The 20,181-nt window shown below is 46.7% G+C and overlaps 1 protein-coding gene across 3 annotated transcripts; it reads left to right on the forward strand.

Annotated features, from left to right (window-relative positions):
• The first annotated feature begins 6,242 nt into the window (after positions 1-6,242).
• PICK1 (protein interacting with PRKCA 1) lies at positions 6,243-19,902 on the forward strand. 3 transcript variants are annotated; one of them, XM_083701164.1, is made up of 13 exons: positions 6,243-6,484; positions 7,385-7,478; positions 8,035-8,146; positions 9,005-9,133; positions 9,248-9,314; positions 9,526-9,615; positions 10,451-10,504; positions 13,104-13,166; positions 14,016-14,149; positions 14,989-15,081; positions 16,193-16,243; positions 16,700-16,844; positions 18,131-19,902. In XM_083701164.1, exons 2-13 carry the CDS (start codon positions 7,438-7,440, stop codon positions 18,382-18,384), a joined length of 1,233 nt encoding a protein of 410 aa, XP_083557290.1. In that variant the 5' UTR covers positions 6,243-6,484; positions 7,385-7,437; the 3' UTR covers positions 18,385-19,902. The 3 variants fall into 3 exon arrangements, with proteins under 3 accessions (XP_083557290.1, XP_083557291.1, XP_083557292.1); XM_083701165.1 differs by having other exon boundaries at positions 7,389-7,478; XM_083701166.1 differs by having other exon boundaries at positions 6,244-6,419.
• The last annotated feature ends 279 nt before the right edge of the window (positions 19,903-20,181 follow it).

Here is a 20,181-nt window from a genome sequence, read left to right on the forward strand (position 1 = left end):
ACATTCCGAAGGTGAAAATGTGATGCATTGATGGAGGGGGTAGGCGAGACCCCCATGAGTAATGAGAGCAAACGATGGCCTTGCTTCTCACCCATCAGCTTTGCCAACCCACAAATCTTGTCAAGGGGCACTTTGACCCACGGCACCCCTGACAAATCCCCTCAGGGCTTCTGGGGGCATAGCCCAGTGCAGATTCCAAGTCTGGTCTCCCATCCTGCTGATGGATAAGCCTGGATAAGCAGAGATACACTTCCAGATTGTATCTATCTTGGGGTGGGATTCAGTCACGTACTAGCAAATGCATGTTGTGGAATGATAGCTGATTTGGTGGTCTTGTGCAACAAACCTGTGTCTCCAAGATTGTGGTTGGTTGTGACAGGATGATGCACTGGAAAGTCTTGGCTGAGACTAGCTTTCCTCAAGCAGCATCTCGCCTCTCTGCAAACACATTGGGATGAATGGTCAATGAAGAGCTGTTGTTGTCTAGCCTCCCTGCAAACAAATGCTCAGTAAACAGGTCATGTGGAAGCAGCCAGTGTTATCAGTAGCTCCTGAATAAAAGAGTAGATGATCAAGGGTCTGGAAACCAAGCCTTATGAGGAATGGTTGAGGGAGTTGGGTGTGTTTAGCCTGGAAAAGAGGAGACTGAGAGGAGATACGATAGCCGCCTTCAAATATCTGAAGGGCTGACACATGGAAGATGGAGCAACCTTGTTTTCTCCTGCTCTGCAGGGTAGGATCCGAACCAATGGCTTCAGGTTACAAGAAAGGAGATTCCGACTAAACATCAGGAAGAACTTTCTGACAGTAATTGCTGTCCAAAAGTGGAACGGATTCCCTCAGGAGGTGGTGAACTCACCTTCCTTGGAAGTTTGTAATCAGAGGTTGGGTGGCACTGCAAGGGGCTGGATTAGATGACCCTCGAGGTGCATTCCAACTCTACATTTCTATGATTCTATCTGCCATCAACATTTCATCAATGAAACCAGTGTGTTGGAAAGCCAGACAGAATCACGCACAGAAGAATCATGTTATTTCAAACTAATAATCCTATTATGCACAATATAATGCACTATGAAGTGCGGTTTACATTTCAGATTTTCCGTCTTGTAATAAAATATGCAAATGACACTCAAGCTTAGATACCAACTGGCATACACAGGTGAAGCCACAAGGTGGTGCAATTGTGCTACAAATGAATTTCAAAAAGCACCCAGGGAAAGAACTTGAGGGCCGGTCCTGCTAACTCTGTAGACAAGATTCCTTTGCGGAGAAGGGTTTGGAGGGCAAAAAAACATCATCTGCAACTTTGTCTGTCCTCAGGGTTTATTATAATTTCACCTTTCTGGAAGCATTCCAGTATAGGGCCACCATAAAAAGGTAAAGGGACCCCTGACCATTAGGTCCAGTTGTGACCGACTCTGGGTTTGTGGCGCTCATCTCGCTTAACTGGCTGAGGGAGCCAGCATACAGCTTCCGGGTCATGTGGCCAGCATGACTAAGTCGCTTCTGGCGAACCAGAGCATCGCACGGAAACGCCGTTTACCTTCCTGCCGGAGCGGTACCTATTTATCTACTTGCACTTTTGGGTGTGCTTTCGAACTGCTAGGTTGGCAGGAGCAGGGACCGAGCAACAGGAGCTCACTCTGTCGCGGGGATTCGAACTGCTGACCTTCTGATCGGCAAGTCCTAGGCTCTGTGTGGTTTAACCCACAGTGCACCTGCGTCCCTTTAGAGCCACCATACTCACACCTATTGCCAACATCATCCCACCTTTTCTCCAACTCAAGGTGCTCTCCACACTTCTCCCTTGTCTCCATGTTATCTTCACAACAACTCTGAAAGGTAGGTTAGGCTGAGAGACAGTGACTGGCCCAAAGTCACACCATGGGTCTGTTTTCTCATTTTTCTACCCACGTTTCCTTGCAACATATCTTACAATGAAAACATAAAATAGTGCCCCTTATAGTACCATGGTAAAGGAGGTGGTGAGGCGGGAAACATTACCCAATCTACAGCCCTGCCCAAATGTCAATGTGCAGGTCGGCCTTTTGTGCATATGACTTGCCCATTCATCTAACTGGAGGGGGCAGATGCACAGATAGAAAGCAACGGATCCCTAGATCTGCCTCCAAGTCCTCATCAAAATCAAGAGAGCAGCCCTGGCAGGCAGAGGAATGTGAAGCATGCATAAAAGCATTTGTATCTGATAGCATTATAAGAGGGCTTGCTTCTTTTATTTACAGCACTAGATTTTGGGAGCTACAGAAGTCCCTTCCAGTGCAAAACCTTCCTGTGCATGGCAACTCAGAAGTAAGCCTTACTCCCTAGTCAGCATGTTTTAGGACTGCAGCCCCAAGCCATTACAGATATCCCTCAGCACCACAGATTTCAAACGGTGAAATCTGGGGGTTTGTTTGGAAATGTTTCAGGGATTGAGACTGTGACTAACCTTGGGCAAGTTGCCACCCTGTTCAATCTTCCCTTGCAAATGTCAGGAATCTGTCTGCCAATGTGTTCCAGAGCACATGGTAGATTCATATGGGCTGATGCTGTCTGTCAGAGGCTATGTTCTGCCGCCACTGTTGGAGGCAGCAACCTCTGCGTACCAGTTGCCGGGAATCGCAAGTGGGGAGGATGCTATTGACCCCTGGTCCGCCTTGCAGGCTTCTCATGGGCATCTGGTTGGCCACTGTGAGAACACAATGCTGGACAAGACAGAGCTTTTGCCTGATCCAGCAGGGTCCTCTAAAACAGAGTCCTCTAAAAACAAAGGGGACCCGTGGCTGATGCATAGGGATTTCTCAGTGGATGAGTTAATATGGAAAGTATTATTTGAAAAAAGAAAGCTCCCAAACCCCTGCAAGCCAATTCAAAGATATGATTACAGTGGTACCTCTGGTTAAGTACTTAGTTTGTTCTGGAGGTCTGTTCTTAACCTGAAACTGTTCTTAACCTGAAGCACCACTTTAGCTAATGGGGCCTCCCGCTCCTGCCACCGCACGATTTCTGTTCTCATCCTGAAGCAAAGTTCTTAACCCGAGGTAATATTTCTGGGTTAGCAGAGTCTGCAACCTGAAGCGTATGTAACCCAAGGTACCACTGTATTAATTAGTACAGTATTAATTCGACTGTCCCATCTTTTCCACAGACCAGGACCCAAGGCGGCTTACACAAAATTAAAACAACACAGATAAAATACGGAAAGCTAACACCATATAAAAGATAAGAGTTAAAAAGCAATTAAACTATAATGGAATTAAAATGATACAAAAACAAATCTATTAAAATAATGGATGGTAAGAGCAGCGCAGCATTATTAAAAGCCCTTTCCTTAACAAAACAGTCAGTAACCGAGAGCCTGTCAGAATGAAGCGGATAAAAATATGGCATTCAGTTCACCCTGAGAGAGGAGTGGCGGATGCCGCCTTGTTGTGCAGGAACAAGATGTGCAAGTTCCTTGCGCTTCCTGTTCTCCCGCAGCAACATTGTCTGAAACAGAAGCCTTTTGCATCTCCCCTGCTGGCATGATGTGAAGGTTATACTCTGGATGGGATGTTGTCGTGGAGGAAGAGGGAACATGGGAGACCTGCACACCCTGTTCCTGTGCCGGAAGGCAATGTGCATCTCTCTCAGGGTCAGAATGAACCTTCAAAGCTTGTCTGGGTTAAGAATGGGGCAGAAATTTGATCTGTTGATGGCAAATCAACTTTATTCACACTTTATGAAGTAATATGCAAATGGTGATGCAACCATCCTTCACAATTCACATTTATTCAGATTTTGCCATGCAGTTCTCCAGCCAAGTGATGTGCAAAAAAGAAGCATATACTAAGTAAAGTGTGCATTAAAAAAGCATTGGGGAAATGAAACACCCAAATACATCTGGTCGGCCACTGTGAAAACAGGGTGCTGGACTAGATGTAGACTTGTCTTAGGTTGTTGTGTATTGTATTGGGGGAATTGTTTTGCAAAAAAATGTGCAGATTAGGAAAAATTCACACTGAAATGTTGATGACTTTTCATAAGAGCTTTTAAAAAATGCAAACTGATGTGAAAGTGGGAAGAACTTTAAGGTGGGAAAAATGAGAAACAGAAACTCTGAGAGATTTGGCAGTTCCTAGTAGTCTGAGTGTATAGCCAAAAAAAAAAAGTTTATTGTTTCTCTATAACATTCTACTAACGTAAGAACACAGACAGTTGCCTTGCACCAAGTTAAATTATTTGCCCACCTCCTGTGATTGGGAGTAGCTCTCCAGAATCTTGAGCAAAGGTCTATCACACCACCTGCTCCTTTAGTACTGGAGATCCCTGGGATTAAATGTGGTTTCTTCTGCATATGCCCTCCCACTGAGCTATGGTTGCTCCCTCATACAGACCGAGCTTGTAACAGACCCTTCACCATAGGCCAGTTTACTTGGAAGAATAAACCACTTGTCTCCCTCTCTCACACACACAGCTTCAGATCTTAGCTACACACGTCACGCTGTCCCTTCGACATGGGTGGTTTCACCTTCAGATGCTTTGATCTGTGTCTTCATTCATGTCACTTAACTGCACGCACAAAACTTTTATGCACTGAGGGAAAGAGAAGCAATTGTTAACAAAGCCATGATCCACACAGACAAATTTCCAGATAAAAGAGCGACTCTCTTCTTTGTGTCAAAAGTCAGGTCGGAAGAACCTTGGTACTTCAGACATTTAACAGTGGTTGGGGAAAATATGACACAATAGGCTTCCTTCTTGATTTTCTTTTTTAAATTTTAAATCAAAGCCCTATTTTAGTTCTTGGAATCTTCTGCCGAGGTAAAAACGCTATTAAACATTCTTAACCTAAAACTGTTCTTAACCTGAAGCACTTTAGCCAATGGGGCCTCCTGCTGCTGCCATGCCACCGGAGCACAATTTCTGTTCTCATCTTGAAGCAAAGTTGTTAACCCGAGGTACTATTTCTGGGTTAGCGGAGTCTGTAACCTGAACCGTATGTAACCTGAAGCATATGTAACCTGAGGTACTACTGTACTTGTTCAGACAGTGAAATTAAAACTATGGAACTCACTCCCACAGAAGGCAGTGATGGCCACTGGCTTGGATGGCTTTAAAAGAGGATTAGACCAATTCGTGGAGGATACAGCTATCAATGGCTACTAGCCACAATGGTTAAGTTCTACCTCCACTATGAGTTCTCCTGAATATCAGTTGCTGGAAACAGGAGGGGAGACTACTGTTCTTGTGCTCAGGTTCTGCTTGCAGGCTTGGCCACTCTGTGAGAATAGGATGCCTGGGGTAAAGGAACCTTGGCAGACTCTCCTTATGTTCTCAAACCAGTGATCCCCAACTTCTGGATAAGACTTGGATTGAAAGAAGGAGTTTGGATTCGATATCCTGCTTTATCACTACTCGAAGGAGTCTGAAAGCGGCTAACAATCACCTTTCCCTTCCTCCCCCACAACAAACACTCTGTGAGGTGAGTGAGGCTGAGAGACTTCAGAGAAGTGTGACTAGCCCAAGGTCACCCAGCAGCTGGATGTGGAGGAGCGGGGAAGCGAACCCGATTCTCCAGATTACAAGTCCACAACTCTTAACCACTACACCACAGTAAAGCCTATGTGTTAGACCATATAACTTATTTATTGCTTACATAGCAGGGAAGTTGAATTGGGTGACTTTACTATTTCATATCAGTGCATGAGTAAATCAACTGTTTGTGCCTCAACTCACTCTAGTAAACCACTTGGGTCTTGTTTTTTTAATCCCACATTCCAAATGAGGTTCACATTTCCTTGCATCAAATGAGGTTCACATTTCTTTGCATTTGATGGAGGGAGTCTATGATTCGAGGGACCTCGTGACATTTTTAATTTTTTTTAAGGCGCCACAAAATAAATGTCGCAGTTTCATGGAAGGTTGTGGCCGATCGATTGATGGCTATTTGCAGACACACACACGAACAAATGTAGGCAGCTGCGCTGGTCCATTAGAAATAAAAATTCCAGAGCAACACTGTTATAAAAATTTCAGATCCTCATGCATGCCGCAGAATTAAATCGCCTAATAGACCGTAATTCTGCGGTTTTGCAGCGGACCCGTCACACGTCACCGCTCCCGCCCACCTAGCACGGGAGGCTGCTAGGCCCCGCCCACATCCCCTTCTCGCTGCGACGTCGACGCGTTCTGCCTCTGTTACCGCGGCAACCAACTGCTTCCCCCCTCCCATTCTGACGCCAATCCGCGTCCTTCGAAGTGTTGTTATCGCGAGAGACGAGCGGGCTCGGGTTCCTTCTTTCCTCCTAACCTCCTTCGACAGCCTTTGGACCTCGAGGAGAGGGGCGTGGCTATGCAAGCGAAGTGGGCGGTGGCTTCCGGCGAGGTTTGGCACTGACGTGGAGAATCCAGGGGGAGCCTCTGGGGCTTGACAGGTAGAGGAGGCGAGGAGAAAGCCAGCAGGTGGATGCGGATGCTGAGCTCGAGCCAGGCGCTTCCGGTGAGGGGAAAAGGCAGGGCGACCCCCCCTCCCCCCACCAATAATATTAATAATAATAATATCCCGCTCCTTCTTAAGGGTTGTAAAAGGGAACTCGGACGGTACCTGTGGGAAGGAGAGCCTCGCAGTTCCCCCCCAAGCCTACCCCGTAAGGGCTGTTGTGAAGAAAAAATAGCGATGGCATGTAGCTGCTGCTGCTGGTTGTTGTTGTTGTTGTTAACCACTGTTGGTAGTATTGTGATGTTTGGAAGAATGTGATGTTTAAGTAAAATTCATTTTCTAGGCTTTTCACACACACAAGCAATGCTAGATAAGTAAAAACTAAATTTATCTAGTGAAAGCAGACTTCTCTCTCTGTTATGTATATGAAGCTGCCCAAAAGGTAGAGCAATACAGTCATGCCTGAGCTACATAAAGTATCCATGCTGGTGCATGAATATAGAATTCTGCGCATTAAAAAATATGGGAGCCATGAAATGATAAAACAAAGAAAATGGTCTGTTCTGTTATTGTATGGCATCCATTCTGTGCATTTCGGAGGAACTGCCAACCAGTCAGAGCAGATTTAGATGTTGCTTTGAACACCGGGATGGGGAAGCATAGTTTATGCCGTGGCATTGACATGGTACTTACCTGCAGTGAGATTTGTGTGCTCTGGAGCACTTTATTAATTTATTTAATACCGTCTTCAGACTGCCCTACAGCCAAAGTTATCTGGATGGTTTACAGGGATTAAAACCAACAAAAATGAACAAACAACAACATACAACCAGAATAACGTCACAAAGTCACAATTCACTTTAAAACAGCAGCAGCAAATCAATTTAAAACTGAAGACAGAGAGCTTTCAGAGGTAGCAAGTCACTTCTTAGGTGATGTGGTTTTTTCTCTCCTTTCCAGGTAGTTTGGAGCAGTCAGAGTCTCTCACAAGAAGCCCTCAATAATTTGGAATCATGTTTTCAGACTTGGACTATGACATTGAAGAGGACAAGCTGTAAGTGTCTTCTTTTTTCTTTTCTTTTTACTCAGTAGGTTTGTATGTATATATGCTTTTTTCTGGGGGAAAAAGGAGCTGTTCAGATAAGGCATTAGTACTGTCAACATTTTGGACTGCACCCACAGAATTTGGGTTGGAAGAAAGTGGAATGAGCACCCTAAAAAATAACCCCGAATATCCTTACAGGGTTGAATTTAGAGCTAATTTGCATATGACTTGGTTTGGGGGCTTAATTCAGTTCATAATGACATATCTCCTACTTGGGTTGGATACTATGATTTTAATTTTATGAGAGAACAGGGATGAGGGTTTATATCTGGAAAGGAATACATGTACTAGAAGGATAAGTTATTGTTATTACTCTTATGTATGTAAACACATAATACGATTTTCCTTTCTCTGATAATATAATTACTGTGTTTCCTGTGTGTTATGTTTGTTATGTGATCGTTGCTGTCCCAATATATTCTACAATATATTCCAAAAGCAGAGATGACACGTTCATGGTGGCACCCACTTTTATGCAAATTTCTGTACCTCTGTTTTATTCTAGGGGAATTCCCACTGTGCCTGGGACAGTGGTCTTGAAAAAGGACTCTCAAAATCTGATTGGTATCAGCATCGGGGGAGGAGCTCAGTACTGTCCCTGCCTCTATATAGTTCAGGTTGGTGTTTTTAGGAGAGGAGTGTTTTATCCTAGAGAAAAGAAGGACAGTTAGGATTGCACTGAGGGTGAGATTGGACCACACAGTTTTGAGCGTAGTGTAATTCTCAGTTTCACTGGACTTCTGCCAGCAACATCCTTACACATAAATGCAAGAACATTGTCTCCCAATGCCTTTCTGTCTGTCACAGGGCAACTTGAGTGACAGATTTGGCAAGTTAACTGTATTGGTCTATTGGTCCGTTGTTATTTGCTCTTTTTCTCTTTAAAATACTTCATAGACTTGTGAAGAATTATATTATTAAGTTTACTGAATTTCATGTGTGTGACCTAAAAAGAAATCCTAAGGGGAAATCTCATGGTCCAGTGAGAGCTGTGAACGTATTCAGCATTTTTCACCTGCAAGGGATGTGTCACAAGTGACACTAAGGACGTTTTCCCAGTATCTAACAAATTTGAATTTTTGACCTACACAAATGTGAAAAACAGCCATTTTTAATTTGAAATTAGGCTCTTTAATTTGGATGATCCAACAAATATGTGAGCAGATGGGATCATGAATATGTTTTTTATTGGTCTCCAATATTAGTTTTTCACCATAGAGAAATGCAGATTCAGAGGTATCCCTCCTGTGATAATGGTGTTTCTGTAAGTGGGGGGGGGGGGACCCATTTGACCATAATAGTGTGTGCAACAACAGCATTCATGAAATTGATATGAGTGAAAACTCTGAGGTTTAAAGACTTTTCATAAATAATATGAGCAAAGGGGCATGAAAACAGACGTGCTGCCATTCTGGTTCCTTACTCCTGTCTTTGCCTTTTTCCTGCTTTCACCTTCACTGTCTCTTCCTCTTTAGGTATTCGATAACAGTCCTGCAGCTCAGGATGGAACTTTGGCAGCTGGTGATGAAATCACAGGTGTGAATGGGAAGTCAGTCAAAGGGAAAACCAAAGTAGAAGTGGCCAAAATGATACAGGTGGTGAAGGTGAGAGGTAGGAAGGGGTTTCTGGAATGCAAAGTGTCCATTGTTGCTTTTTAGTGGAAGTCGTCTCCCTTCCTCTCAACTGCAGAACAATAGCTCTGGCTTTTCCTGTTCCAGGGAGAAGTGACAATTCATTACAACAAACTCCAGGCTGATCCAAAGCAGGGAAAGACATTAGATATTGGTATGTCGTGCCGACCTCTCGGTCTTCCTCGTAATGCTGATATAATAAACAGGACTGGCTTTTCTGTGGAATTTCTTTTATAATTAGCCCAGTTATGATTTCCTCTTCATTGGGCTTCTTCTTTCTGACTAGATATAATAGTATAATTGCTGTGCTATCGGCATAGCGAAATGATTCCGCTCACAGAGTGTGTTTCTTTCCTGGAATATAGTGCTGAAGAAAGTGAAGCACCGCCTGGTAGAGAACATGAGTTCAGGGACAGCAGATGCCCTGGGACTGAGCCGAGCCATCCTCTGTAACGGTAAGCAGCATTCAAGGAGGACATTCACACTTGGCCTCTGTGACTGTTCCAAGCGATGCCAAGGACCATGTTCACATTCTCACATACTTACAAAGTGTGTGTTGTCCTGAAAGTGGCCTTCTGCATTGGTTCATAATTTTGTGGCATTGAGAGCTGGGCTAAATAATGAAATGTGAACCAGAAAGTCCTCGGTTCAAATCTCGCCTTCATCGGCAGCCTACTCTGTCTCAGCCTTAGCCCCTCATCTGCAGTGTAGGAGTAATAATACTTCCCCTTACCTTCAGAACTGTTGTAAAGATTAATGAGATAATATGTGTGAAGTACTTGAACATTTCATTGTGCTATGTCACAAGGCTGACAGTGAAAGTTGGCAGAAATTTGACGAACTGGAGAATCCAACTACAGTATTCTTTCTCTTGAATTTGTGAAAAGATGTGTGATTTCAGGACCCTCTCCTTCAGCTCTAAGCAGTCTTTTCCTGCTCTAAAGTCTGTCTGACAACTTTTCTCTTCCTCTTTCTCACTTGCCTCACCACTGCTCAAACTTTTCGTAGTTTGCTCTCTGGACTCCACTACTTTGTCATTCTTCATTCTCTTTCCTAGGTGACATGAAGAGGGTTGCCTTTCTCTGCACAGCATATACACCCGCACTTCCACATTTGTTTCTATGTGACTTGATGCCTGTTTTTTAAATCTGTATCATGAATGCGTGTTTGTGAAAGCTCTGACAATGGGAACCCTAACTAGAGGATTTCAGCTCTTATGGCATCAAACTCTCATTGTAATAATGGATTCCTACCCCTTTCCCTGGTTCTCTCTCTCTCTCTTTTTGGTAGATGGGTTAGTAAAAAGACTGGAAGAGCTGGAGAGGACCGCAGAGCTATACAAAGGTAAATAGACATTTTCCTTCCTTGTTGTGAAACGTAGAAAGGGGTTTGTGTCTTGGGGCTTATGTTGATCATTTATTGAAGGATTGATTGCTTTGAGAAACATATCTCACCCTCATGGCCTATAAGCTTTTAAGGTTTCAGCCCAGGAGGCTACCCCTGATATACGCATAGTAGATAAGAGACAAGATTTATTTTCTTTATTAGATTTATATCCTGTTTTCCCACCACTTAAATCTTTAAGAGGGCTTACAGAGTTTTTTTTTCAATGGGGACAGGTAAATATTTCACCCTAGAACAGGGGTCTGCAACCTTTAAGACAAAAAGAGCCACTTGGACCCGTTTCCGAAGAAAAAACAACAACTGGGAGCCGCAAAACCATTGCGACATTTAAAACAAATATAACACTGCATACATTGTTTCTTAGCCCAATGTTATCCTCGTCATTATAAAAATAACTTTTTTGACACTTTTTAATTATTTTTTGTTTGACCCCTCAGAATTACTCCTCCTCATAGAAATAAACGTTATATTAACAAGTTACCTTTTTTTGAGTGTGTGTTCTTCACTCCCCTTCAAAACAGTAGCTGCAAATTGCAAAGCAATAGCAGCAAATCAGCCAGCGGCAGCCTGTTGGGGCGGCAGCCTGTTGCCCGAAGCACAGGGAGCCCTCCGGAGGGCTCCCCGTGCTTCAGGCGAGTGTCTGCAAGCCTTGCGCGCCCGGCAGGAGCTCCCGTCGGGCGCGTGAGGCTTGGGGCGGCAGCCTGCCGCCCGAAGCACCCGGAGCCCTCCGGAGGGCTCCCCGTGCTTCGGGCGAGTGTCTGCAAGCCTTGCGCGCCCGGCAGGAGCTCCCGTCGGGCGCGCGAGGCTTGGGGCGGCAGCCTGCCGCCCGAAGCACGCGGAGCCCTCCGGAGGGCTCCCCGTGCTTCGGGCGAGTGTCTGCAAGCCTTGCGCACCTGGCAGGAGCTCCCGTCGGGCGCGCGAGGCTTGGGGCGACAGCCTGCCGCCCGAAGCACAGGGAGCCCTCCGGAGGGCTCCCCGTGCTTCGGGCGAGTGTCTGCAAGCCTTGCGCGCCCGGCAGGAGCTCCCGTCGGGCGCGCGAGGCTTGGGGCGGCAGCCTGCTGCCCGAAGCACAGGGAGCCCTCCGGAAGGCTCCCCGTGCTTCGGGCGAGTGTCTGCAAGCCTTGCGCGCCCGGCAGGAGCTCCCGTCGGGCGCGCGAGGCTTGGGGCGGCAGCCTGCCGCCCGAAGCACAGGGAGCCCTCCGGAGGGCTCCCCGTGCTTCGGGCGAGTGTCTGCAAGCCTTGCGCGCCCGGCAGGAGCTCCCGTCGGGCGCGCGAGGCTTGGGGCGGCAGCCTGCCGCCCGAAGCACAGGGAGCCCTCCGGAGGGCTCCCCGTGCTTCGGGCGAGTGTCTGCAAGCCTTGCGCGCCCGGCAGGAGCTCCCGTCGGGCGCGCGAGGCTTGGGGCGGCAGCCTGCCGCCCGAAGCACAGGGAGCCCTCCGGAGGGCTCCCCGTGCTTCGGGCGAGTGTCTGCAAGCCTTGCGCGCCCGGCAGGAGCTCCCGTCGGGCGCGCGAGGCTTGGGGCGGCAGCCTGCCGCCCGAAGCACAGGGAGCCCTCCGGAGGGCTCCCCGTGCTTCGGGCGAGTGTCTGCAAGCCTTGCGCGCCCGGCAGGAGCTCCCGTCGGGCGCGCGAGGCTTGGGGCGGCAGCCTGCCGCCCGAAGCACAGGGAGCCCTCCGGAGGGCTCCCCGTGCTTCGGGCGAGTGTCTGCAAGCCTTGCGCGCCTGGCAGGAGCTCCCGTCGGGCGCGCGAGGCTTGGAGCGGCAGCCTGCCGCCCAAAGCACAGGGAGCCCTCCGGAGGGCTCCCCGTGCTTCGGGCGAGTGTCTGCAAGCCTTGCGCGCCTGGCAGGAGCTCCCGTCGGGCGCGCGAGGCTTGGGGCGGCAGCCTGTTGCCCGAAGCACAGGGAGCCCTCCGGAGGGCTCCCTGTGCTTCGGGCGAGTGTCTGCAAGCCTTGCGCGCCCGGCAGGAGCTCCCGTCGGGCGCGCGAGGCTTGGGGCGGGAACAAAGGAAAATGCGCCTCCTCCCCTCGCCTCCACCCCGGAGCCGCGGCAAAGGCGTTAAAGAGCCGCATGCGGCTCCGGAGCCGCAGGTTGCCGACCCCTGCCCTAGAACAATATTTCACCCTAGGACAAACCAACAGACAACCTTAACCTATACAAGATGGTCAATAACCTTTATGTTACCACAGTTTTGGTCTTGCTGGTAGGGCAGAGAGTAAATCCTCCCAAGAATCACTTGCATGTCCCTGCATGCGTGCACACACAGAAACCAACCCAGGAGCAGAGCAGTTAATGACATCCAGGTCAGTACTGCTCTTGCCACACAGTCTTTCCTGCAGGAAGTCTCACTGACAAGAACCAGCATAGGCTACATTTTTCTCATGGTACAAAGGTGAAGTTAGTGGAGATTCCCCCCCAACCACACTTGTTCTTTATTTTATTTTCGCAAATGCCTGCTGTGGTGCTAATGTCCTGAATTTAAAAGTAATGATACCCCACCCCATGTCCATAGTGAATTTTGTTTTTTTCTCTAACTCTGTCTAGGCATGACGGAACACACAAAGAGTCTCCTCAGAGCTTTCTTTGAACTTTCTCAAACTCACAGAGGTAAACATGGACCAGAAGACTTTCAGGTTGTGACCAAATCATGGCACATGCTTCTGTGGGCAGGAAATCTCTCATCTTAGATCTTGAAAATGCTATAATTGTCATCCAAGACAATTATGAGAACTACGGGTCTTAGTGCCGGTAGTTTGTAAAGTGTTTTGGGATTTGCTTCTCTCAAGTGTGTGTGCTGACAGGTAAAAAAATCCTTTTGAGCTTCTCTCCTGCTATTAGCCTGCAGAAAAGCAGTTTAAAACGTAACTGTATCAGGTGCTCAAATCAATAGACGTGCTATTCCAAAAGATGGGCTTAGGATCTTATTTCAACCGATTTGAATTGTTTGTGTCACCCGTGGACATATGCATTCCACTTGAGGCTCCACCCCTGCTTGTGCTGCTCACCACCCTGTCTATAACCCCCCCAGCAAAAAAACCCACCCCACACCAAAACCTACGCCACCTAGACCTTGACTACCCCCCACAACTCACTAGATCAGGGGGTTTTCATAAACTGCTTGGAGGAAAGCCTTGCCAATTTCTCTGGAGAGCAGGGAACACCATGAAGCAAATGACTGATAATGGTGGGCTTGGAGGATACCTGTTGGGTTGCAGCCAAGTCTAGTCTCAGAGCAGTATGGGCCTCCATTAAGGGTAGGTAGGTGGGGCAGTGTCTTCTGACCTTGCTGGCAGGGCTGTGATGATATTTGAAGTAGTAAAAGCATGGTGTTTATACTATGGTAATGATCATGAACTGAAATGAGGAAATAGTCCAGATAGATGGACAACAAGCCTGAAAATGCACCTGTTATTTTGCCTATGGTCCCCATTTGCATGTTTTGCTGTTTTTGCCCAGCATTTGGTGATGTTTTCTCGGTCATTGGTGTACGGGAGCCTCAACCAGCTGCAAGCGAAGCCTTTGTGAAATTTGCAGATGCCCATCGCAGCATTGAGAAGTTTGGAATCCGCCTTCTAAAAACTATCAAACCGGTAAAGAAACATAGAATTGTAGAATTTTGTAGGGTTGGAAGGACCTCAAGGGTCATCCAGTCCAACCCCCTTCAATGCAGGAATCTTAGCTAAAGCATTTGTGGCAGATGGCCATCCAACCTCTGCTTAAAAACCTCCAATGAAGGGGAGTTCATCGCCTTCCAGGGAATGTCTGGTGTATTTTACAGAGACTAAGGTAACACTGCGAACCACCCTGAGACCCCCAGGTATAGGGCGGTATATAAATTCAATTAAAAATAAGAATAAATGGTTTGCAGTCTCCTTTGGAGGGCAAAGGTGAGGTGAGGCAGATAAGGCTCAATAAAAGGGGTAACAGAGTTGGATGACAAAGGGTGGCATTAGGCCAGTTGTAGTACAGCTCTTTACTCACTGTTACGTGGGGCTTTTCATCTAGCTCTGCTTGTCTGCTCTCTCCACATCACCTCTTCCAGCTAGGGAGGGACACGTCAAGGTCCATTAAAACAGAGGAAGCCAGATATGGGGTAGTGGTGGGGGAAGGGGGGCTCATAGACCTGGAATGCCTTGAACTAAGACAGGGGAGTAGGTGGAAGGGTGCTAATTTTACGTGGCTTTGGATCGGACAGGAGTGGTGAACAGAGCCTCCCTCAGATTGGCTAACAGATGTGCCACAAATGTTGCATCAGTGAGAGGGAGGCTCCACTGTGCATCCAGCCTTTTAACTATGCTGAGAGCTGACGGAAGGGTTGATGTTCACAGATCACATCCACTTCTTGAAATTACTAGGCTTGTTGCATGCAGAAGAACCTTTTTTGCTCTGTTTGGTCCTACATTTTTCACCGTTCAGCCTTTCCTTACAGATGCTGACTGACCTGAACACTTACCTGAACAAGGCCATTCCTGACACAAGGCTAACTATCAAGAAGTATCTGGATGTCAAGTTTGAGTATTTGGTAAGCTGTTCTTTTGTTGCTGTTAAGAATGCTCAAGAGAGTGGTCCGTGAAGCCTGAAATACTGACAATAGTGGGTCCCGGGTGTTATGCCAGTAGTGAACGAGGAGGAATTACAGAAGGATCTGTTTGTTCACTCAGGCTTCCTAAAATGGTAAGTCACAGAAACATTCAGAACAAGTAGACATTTCATGCAAGGGACCTACCGATGGCTTTGCCTTGCACTCCCAGGTCAGACATATCAAGCCAAGGGAAACTGGCAGCACCAGAATACAGTTCCTAAATGGAGCAGCTTGTGCGATCGGATTGTAGTAGCATTCACAGCATGCTGTTGGTAGCTAGACAGGGTGCTGTTTCTTTCAGGTCTGCTCATTTTCCTGTTTTAAAATAAAAACAAGAGCTAGAAGGGGATAGGACAAGAATAGAACCCAAGGGGATAGGACAAGGCCCCAGTGCAAACCAGTAGCGCCATACAAATACGTACCATTCCACAACTGCAGTGGGTATGTCTTCCTGGCAGCAATTCCATCACAGCATGGAATTGTGTGCGCTGTTGAGACATAAGAACTAGCTTTGAATAGGACATGTTTTCTTGTATTCAGGCGCAAATCTTACTTCTGTTTAATTTCTTTTCATTCCCTCGGCTTGGGCAATCGGGGAAGAAGAGATGTTGTGAAATACCACCTCCTTTCTTTTTCAGGGTTTACATCTCTCTGATCTTAGTGTGTGCTATCTCCTCATTGCCAAGCCTGACCACTGAGGAAGCAGCACACTGTTACTTTTTGACACATGCAGCCATTCACTGTTTTTCTTTTTGTTTATTGACTGCGGTCTCCCTAGAATAAGTTCCTACACTAGCATGTGCCGGTTTCCCCTTTCTATGTCCTGAGAACTGTAGTTCATTAAGGATACTGGGAACTGTAGTTCTGTGTGGGGTAAGATTCGCTGTGTGCTTTCAATGCATGGTGTGTGCACAGCCACCATTGGAAGAAATGTGGAACTTGGAGAAATTAGAAGTGACATTTCTGTCCATCCCCACTTAAAAGCACATCCCAATCTGTCTGTATGGATGGTAGGAGTTTGTAACATTGCTTATTTCTTATTCCCTTTCAGTCTTACTGTCTCAAGGTGAAGGAGATGGATGATGAGGAATACAGCTGCATTGTAAGTACTGAGCACTAGCATGCACAGTGGTTACATCCCATCATAGTCCCATCTTTGCTCGTAGGCGCTCCTATTGCCTGCTTGCCTGCTTCCACAGACTTAAATGCAGGGGTGAGTGTACTATGCTCATGCTCACCAAAGTGGCGTTCTTCTGAATCTTCCATTGATGTGCAGATTGACACTATTTATGACAGTTCCCCCCAACTCTAAATTGTGGCTCAGTTTATGAACTAAGATTAGAACTTACTTCAAGCGCTGTGGTCATTTGTACCTTGCCAAGCAAGCAGCTAACAGGATGTATAGCTTTTAAAGTTTAGCTGTTGGCCAGCCAGGGTTGTAGCATGATCAAGTGAGAAGCTGAAGTTTGGCCGGGCACATTAGGGAAGCATTTAGCCATACATGAAGCCATTGCACGATTTGTGGTTGGTTGCTACATTGATGTCGTATTTTGGGCAGGCACTGGGAGAGCCTCTCTACCGAGTCAGTACTGGGAATTACGAATACCGCTTAATCCTGCGTTGCCGCCAGGAGGCACGGACGCGCTTTGCCAAGATGCGGAAGGATGTGCTAGAAAAGATGGAGCTGCTGGACCAGAAACATGGTGAGTGGGGTTGCCTTTTCCAAAGACTAGTTTGTGGAGACTCTGATGTCTACAACTCCCTTCATCCCTGACCATTGGCCATGCTGGCTGGGGCTGGTGGGAGATGGACTCCAACAATGTCTGGAGGGCTGCAGGCTCCCCACCCCTGCCCTGGAGCCAATAATGTTCACCTGCCATCAAGCATGCTACTACTTCTTACCTGAGGCTGGCTGTGGTCTTCCCTGCCCCGTCTTGAAGTACACCAGCTGTTCAGCCAAATGTGCCATTGCTCCAGTGCAGGGATGGGTAACTGGCAAACCAAGATCCAGATGTTTTATGAGCCAGCAGCTGAGCCAAGATGTAAAGAACAATGTTGGTCTTCACAGGAAACACACCCAGATTCTGGACCTTTCTTTCACTCTAGCTGTGACTTTTCCAGATCTCTCTGTGTGTGTGACAGATAGAAACTTATTTGCCTGCCTTTGCTGTAGTGGGATAAGAATGTTAATGTTCCTGGAACTAGAAAAGCAGAGGGATATTTCAGAGTGACATTAGGACATCAGACATACAGTGTGGAGGGAGGTTGAATTAGAGAGGTGTCTTTGTTCTGGGGGAGCTCTCTGAGGTGAAGCTGAAAGATCAAGGATAGAACACTGTGATGTGCTATTTATTTTTTAAAAAAAAACTTTTCTTTTTTGAAAAAGTAACCTTAGTGCTTAAGGAGTGTTGAGCAGCATGAACAACTATGTCCTTGTTTAGGAGGAAGGGTGGGGGGAGATGCATACAGGAGCACCTTTTCAAAATGTTGTATCCAGTGCTTATTTTTCTAGAAAAAGTGGTGGCAGAATGCCTCCCTTGTTATCTTAGATTGCCAATGGTGGCCCCCTGAGGGGTGCCAGAACTTAGTTCCAGCTGGAAAAAAAGCCCTGGTTGTATCCCATAACAACACAATAGGGTCAGGTATAATAAAATAATAAATAGCTGCTTCCTGTTGAGACCCCTGCACCTTGAGATCTCTCCCATGTATGTCAGCTTACCTTCCTTTTGTCTTTAAGCAATTGCTGACTCTGCTTGGTTGAATTGATCCATTCTGGACCCTTCACTTTGCAGTGCTGCATATATTATACCAGGAAGTCATACCCACTGAGTTCCAAAAAGTCTATTTCCAAGGGTTTGCTCTTAGTTCCACATTCTTTGGCGTTTAGGCCTTTTGCTTTAAACAGTAAGTAGCATTTGAACTAATAAGCCAGGCTGCTAAAAACAAGGGTTGCAGTAACTGTGAGGAATCTGTCTGTCCTCTCTTGCAGTGCAAGACATTGTGTTCCAACTCCAGCGCTTTGTCTCGACCCTTTCCAAGTACTATGACGACTGCTACGCGGTGCTGCGGGATGCCGACGTCTTCCCCATCGAAGTGGACCTGGCACGTACCACGTTGAGCTATGGCCAGAAGGATGTCTTCACAGACGGTGCAGAAGATGAGGACGAAGAGGAAGGTTGCGGAAGCCGCGAGTGCAACAGGAAGGAGGAAGAGAATGGCGAGAAGCTCATTGATGATGCCTGAGCTCATGGACTTGATGGAGTGGGAAATCCCTTCAGAGACTGATAAATTCTATTTCTCTAGGCAACTTGTCCACATTGACTTTTTTTGTCTGTATAAGCCCAGTTGGGGAATCAAGATTCTGTTCTGGATGTGGGCAGGGGGGTGGGCCTTGTGCCGAAAGTGCTTTTGCACAATCCCTCTTTCAGAAAACCCTTTCCTCCTTCCTTGTCTCTCTTTCCCCCAAATCTTACTTCCCATCCCTGGAAGTGGCAGGAAAGAGACAACTACCTGGGAGAACACCCTTGAACCTCATCCCATGGTGGCTCTCTGTGCAGAGGGATTGTGACTGAATGTGCAGGACACACACAAACACACCCTTTCATTAACTAAAATGTCAGAAATGGTTCTTGCAGTCAGCCTGACCTCCTTGTGCATCAGCTAAGTCCAAAAACTTGTCCCCATTCCTACTTTCCAGTGTGTGAGGAGAATGGAAGTGGATAAGTTTGGTCTCCTTCCTTCTTTCTCTTAACTTATCTTGCTGTTAGTAGGCGGGTCTTACAACATGCCCCTTCCCTACTACTAGGCATGGCTCTTATTAGACAAGAAAGGAATCAGGGTGAAGGGAAGCTGGGTGAAGCCAGAACGATCAGCCTCTGAGAGACTAATCAATAAAGGGCTTCGGAAGGACATCCAGGAGAATCAGTTTTTGTCTCTATCATTCTTCTCATCAGGATCAAGTCAGTATGGACCAGCAATATGGGACTTGACACTGGGGAGAGATTACCCAGGTTTACATTCCCAATCCCCTCTGGTTTTAAGGATCTCACAGCCTGCCTTTATCTTGCATAGGTGCTTTGCTGCATGAAGTTTTCTAAAACTTAAGCCTTATATAGTATTTAAGAAGGAAATACTAAGAAGGAAAAAAGCAAACATATCTTGGGGTGGGGGGATGATTATCCGTGGAATTGAGGCCCATAGATTGGCTGAGGTTAAAGATCAAACAGCCAGTTTAAGCATTAAAGCTCTCAATTCCTACACTGCACTTTCATTACACCTACACGTTTACTTTTATTCCTTTGGAAATGCTGCTTCTGAGGACAGAGAGCCTATTATGCGCCTTGACCAGTGCCCGCATGTCCGCACCCCCCCCCCTCACTCGCCCACAGGAATCTCCCAACACCAAAGGAAGAGGGGCGGGGAGAGGAGGCTTGCTTGTTTTCTGAGGAATTATTCCAATCCTGTATCATTCTGATATTTTTTTCATGCAATGGAATGGCATTTTGTCCTGATTAGCAAGAGTGATCTTTTGGTAATAAAGGGGTGTTGGTTTCAGCTTAACTCTTACGTAGATTGTGCCAACTGGCAAGGAGAGACGCTACAGAAGAGCTTAAAGTTTATGACATATATGCTTTCCCCTTGGTTTTTTATTTCTGTTGTGTCTTTCTCTATGACTGGCCAAGAAAAGACCATGTGAGTGCAACGTACTCTTCAGAGCACTTTGACGTGTTGAACTGTGTGACTAATAAAGAGAAATGTGAACTTTGTTGTCTTACCTTTTTCCTCCTGGCTTCTTAACCATTTGGCTTGTCTCTCCTTGATCCTTTTGTTCCTGGTCACAGGAAGAGACATGAAGGGCAGACACTATTGATCAATTTTGCAGTCAGAAAGTATGGCACGGAGACCAGTGCAGTTGCACTTCTCCATATACGGTGGTACCTCGGTTCTCAAACAGAATTCCATTCCCGAAGCCTGTTCGGCTTCCAAAACATTCAAAAACTGAGGCACGGCTTCCCATTGGTTGCAAGGGCTTCTTGCACT

This window comes from Podarcis gaigeae (genome assembly GCF_964106915.1).
Source record: "Podarcis gaigeae genome assembly, chromosome: 10".
Classification (NCBI taxonomy): domain Eukaryota; kingdom Metazoa; phylum Chordata; class Lepidosauria; order Squamata; family Lacertidae; genus Podarcis; species Podarcis gaigeae.

Excerpts from the sequence above, each read along its gene's own strand:
- PICK1 (XM_083701164.1), top strand. The coding sequence starts at position 7,438 with ATGTTTTCAGACTTGGACTATGACATTGAAGAGGACAAGCT. Across the intron at positions 13,167-14,015 it reads ACTTTCTCAAACTCACAGAG|CATTTGGTGATGTTTTCTCG; the intron begins GTAAACATGGAC and ends GTTTTTGCCCAG. Across the intron at positions 15,082-16,192 it reads ATGTCAAGTTTGAGTATTTG|TCTTACTGTCTCAAGGTGAA; the intron begins GTAAGCTGTTCT and ends ATTCCCTTTCAG.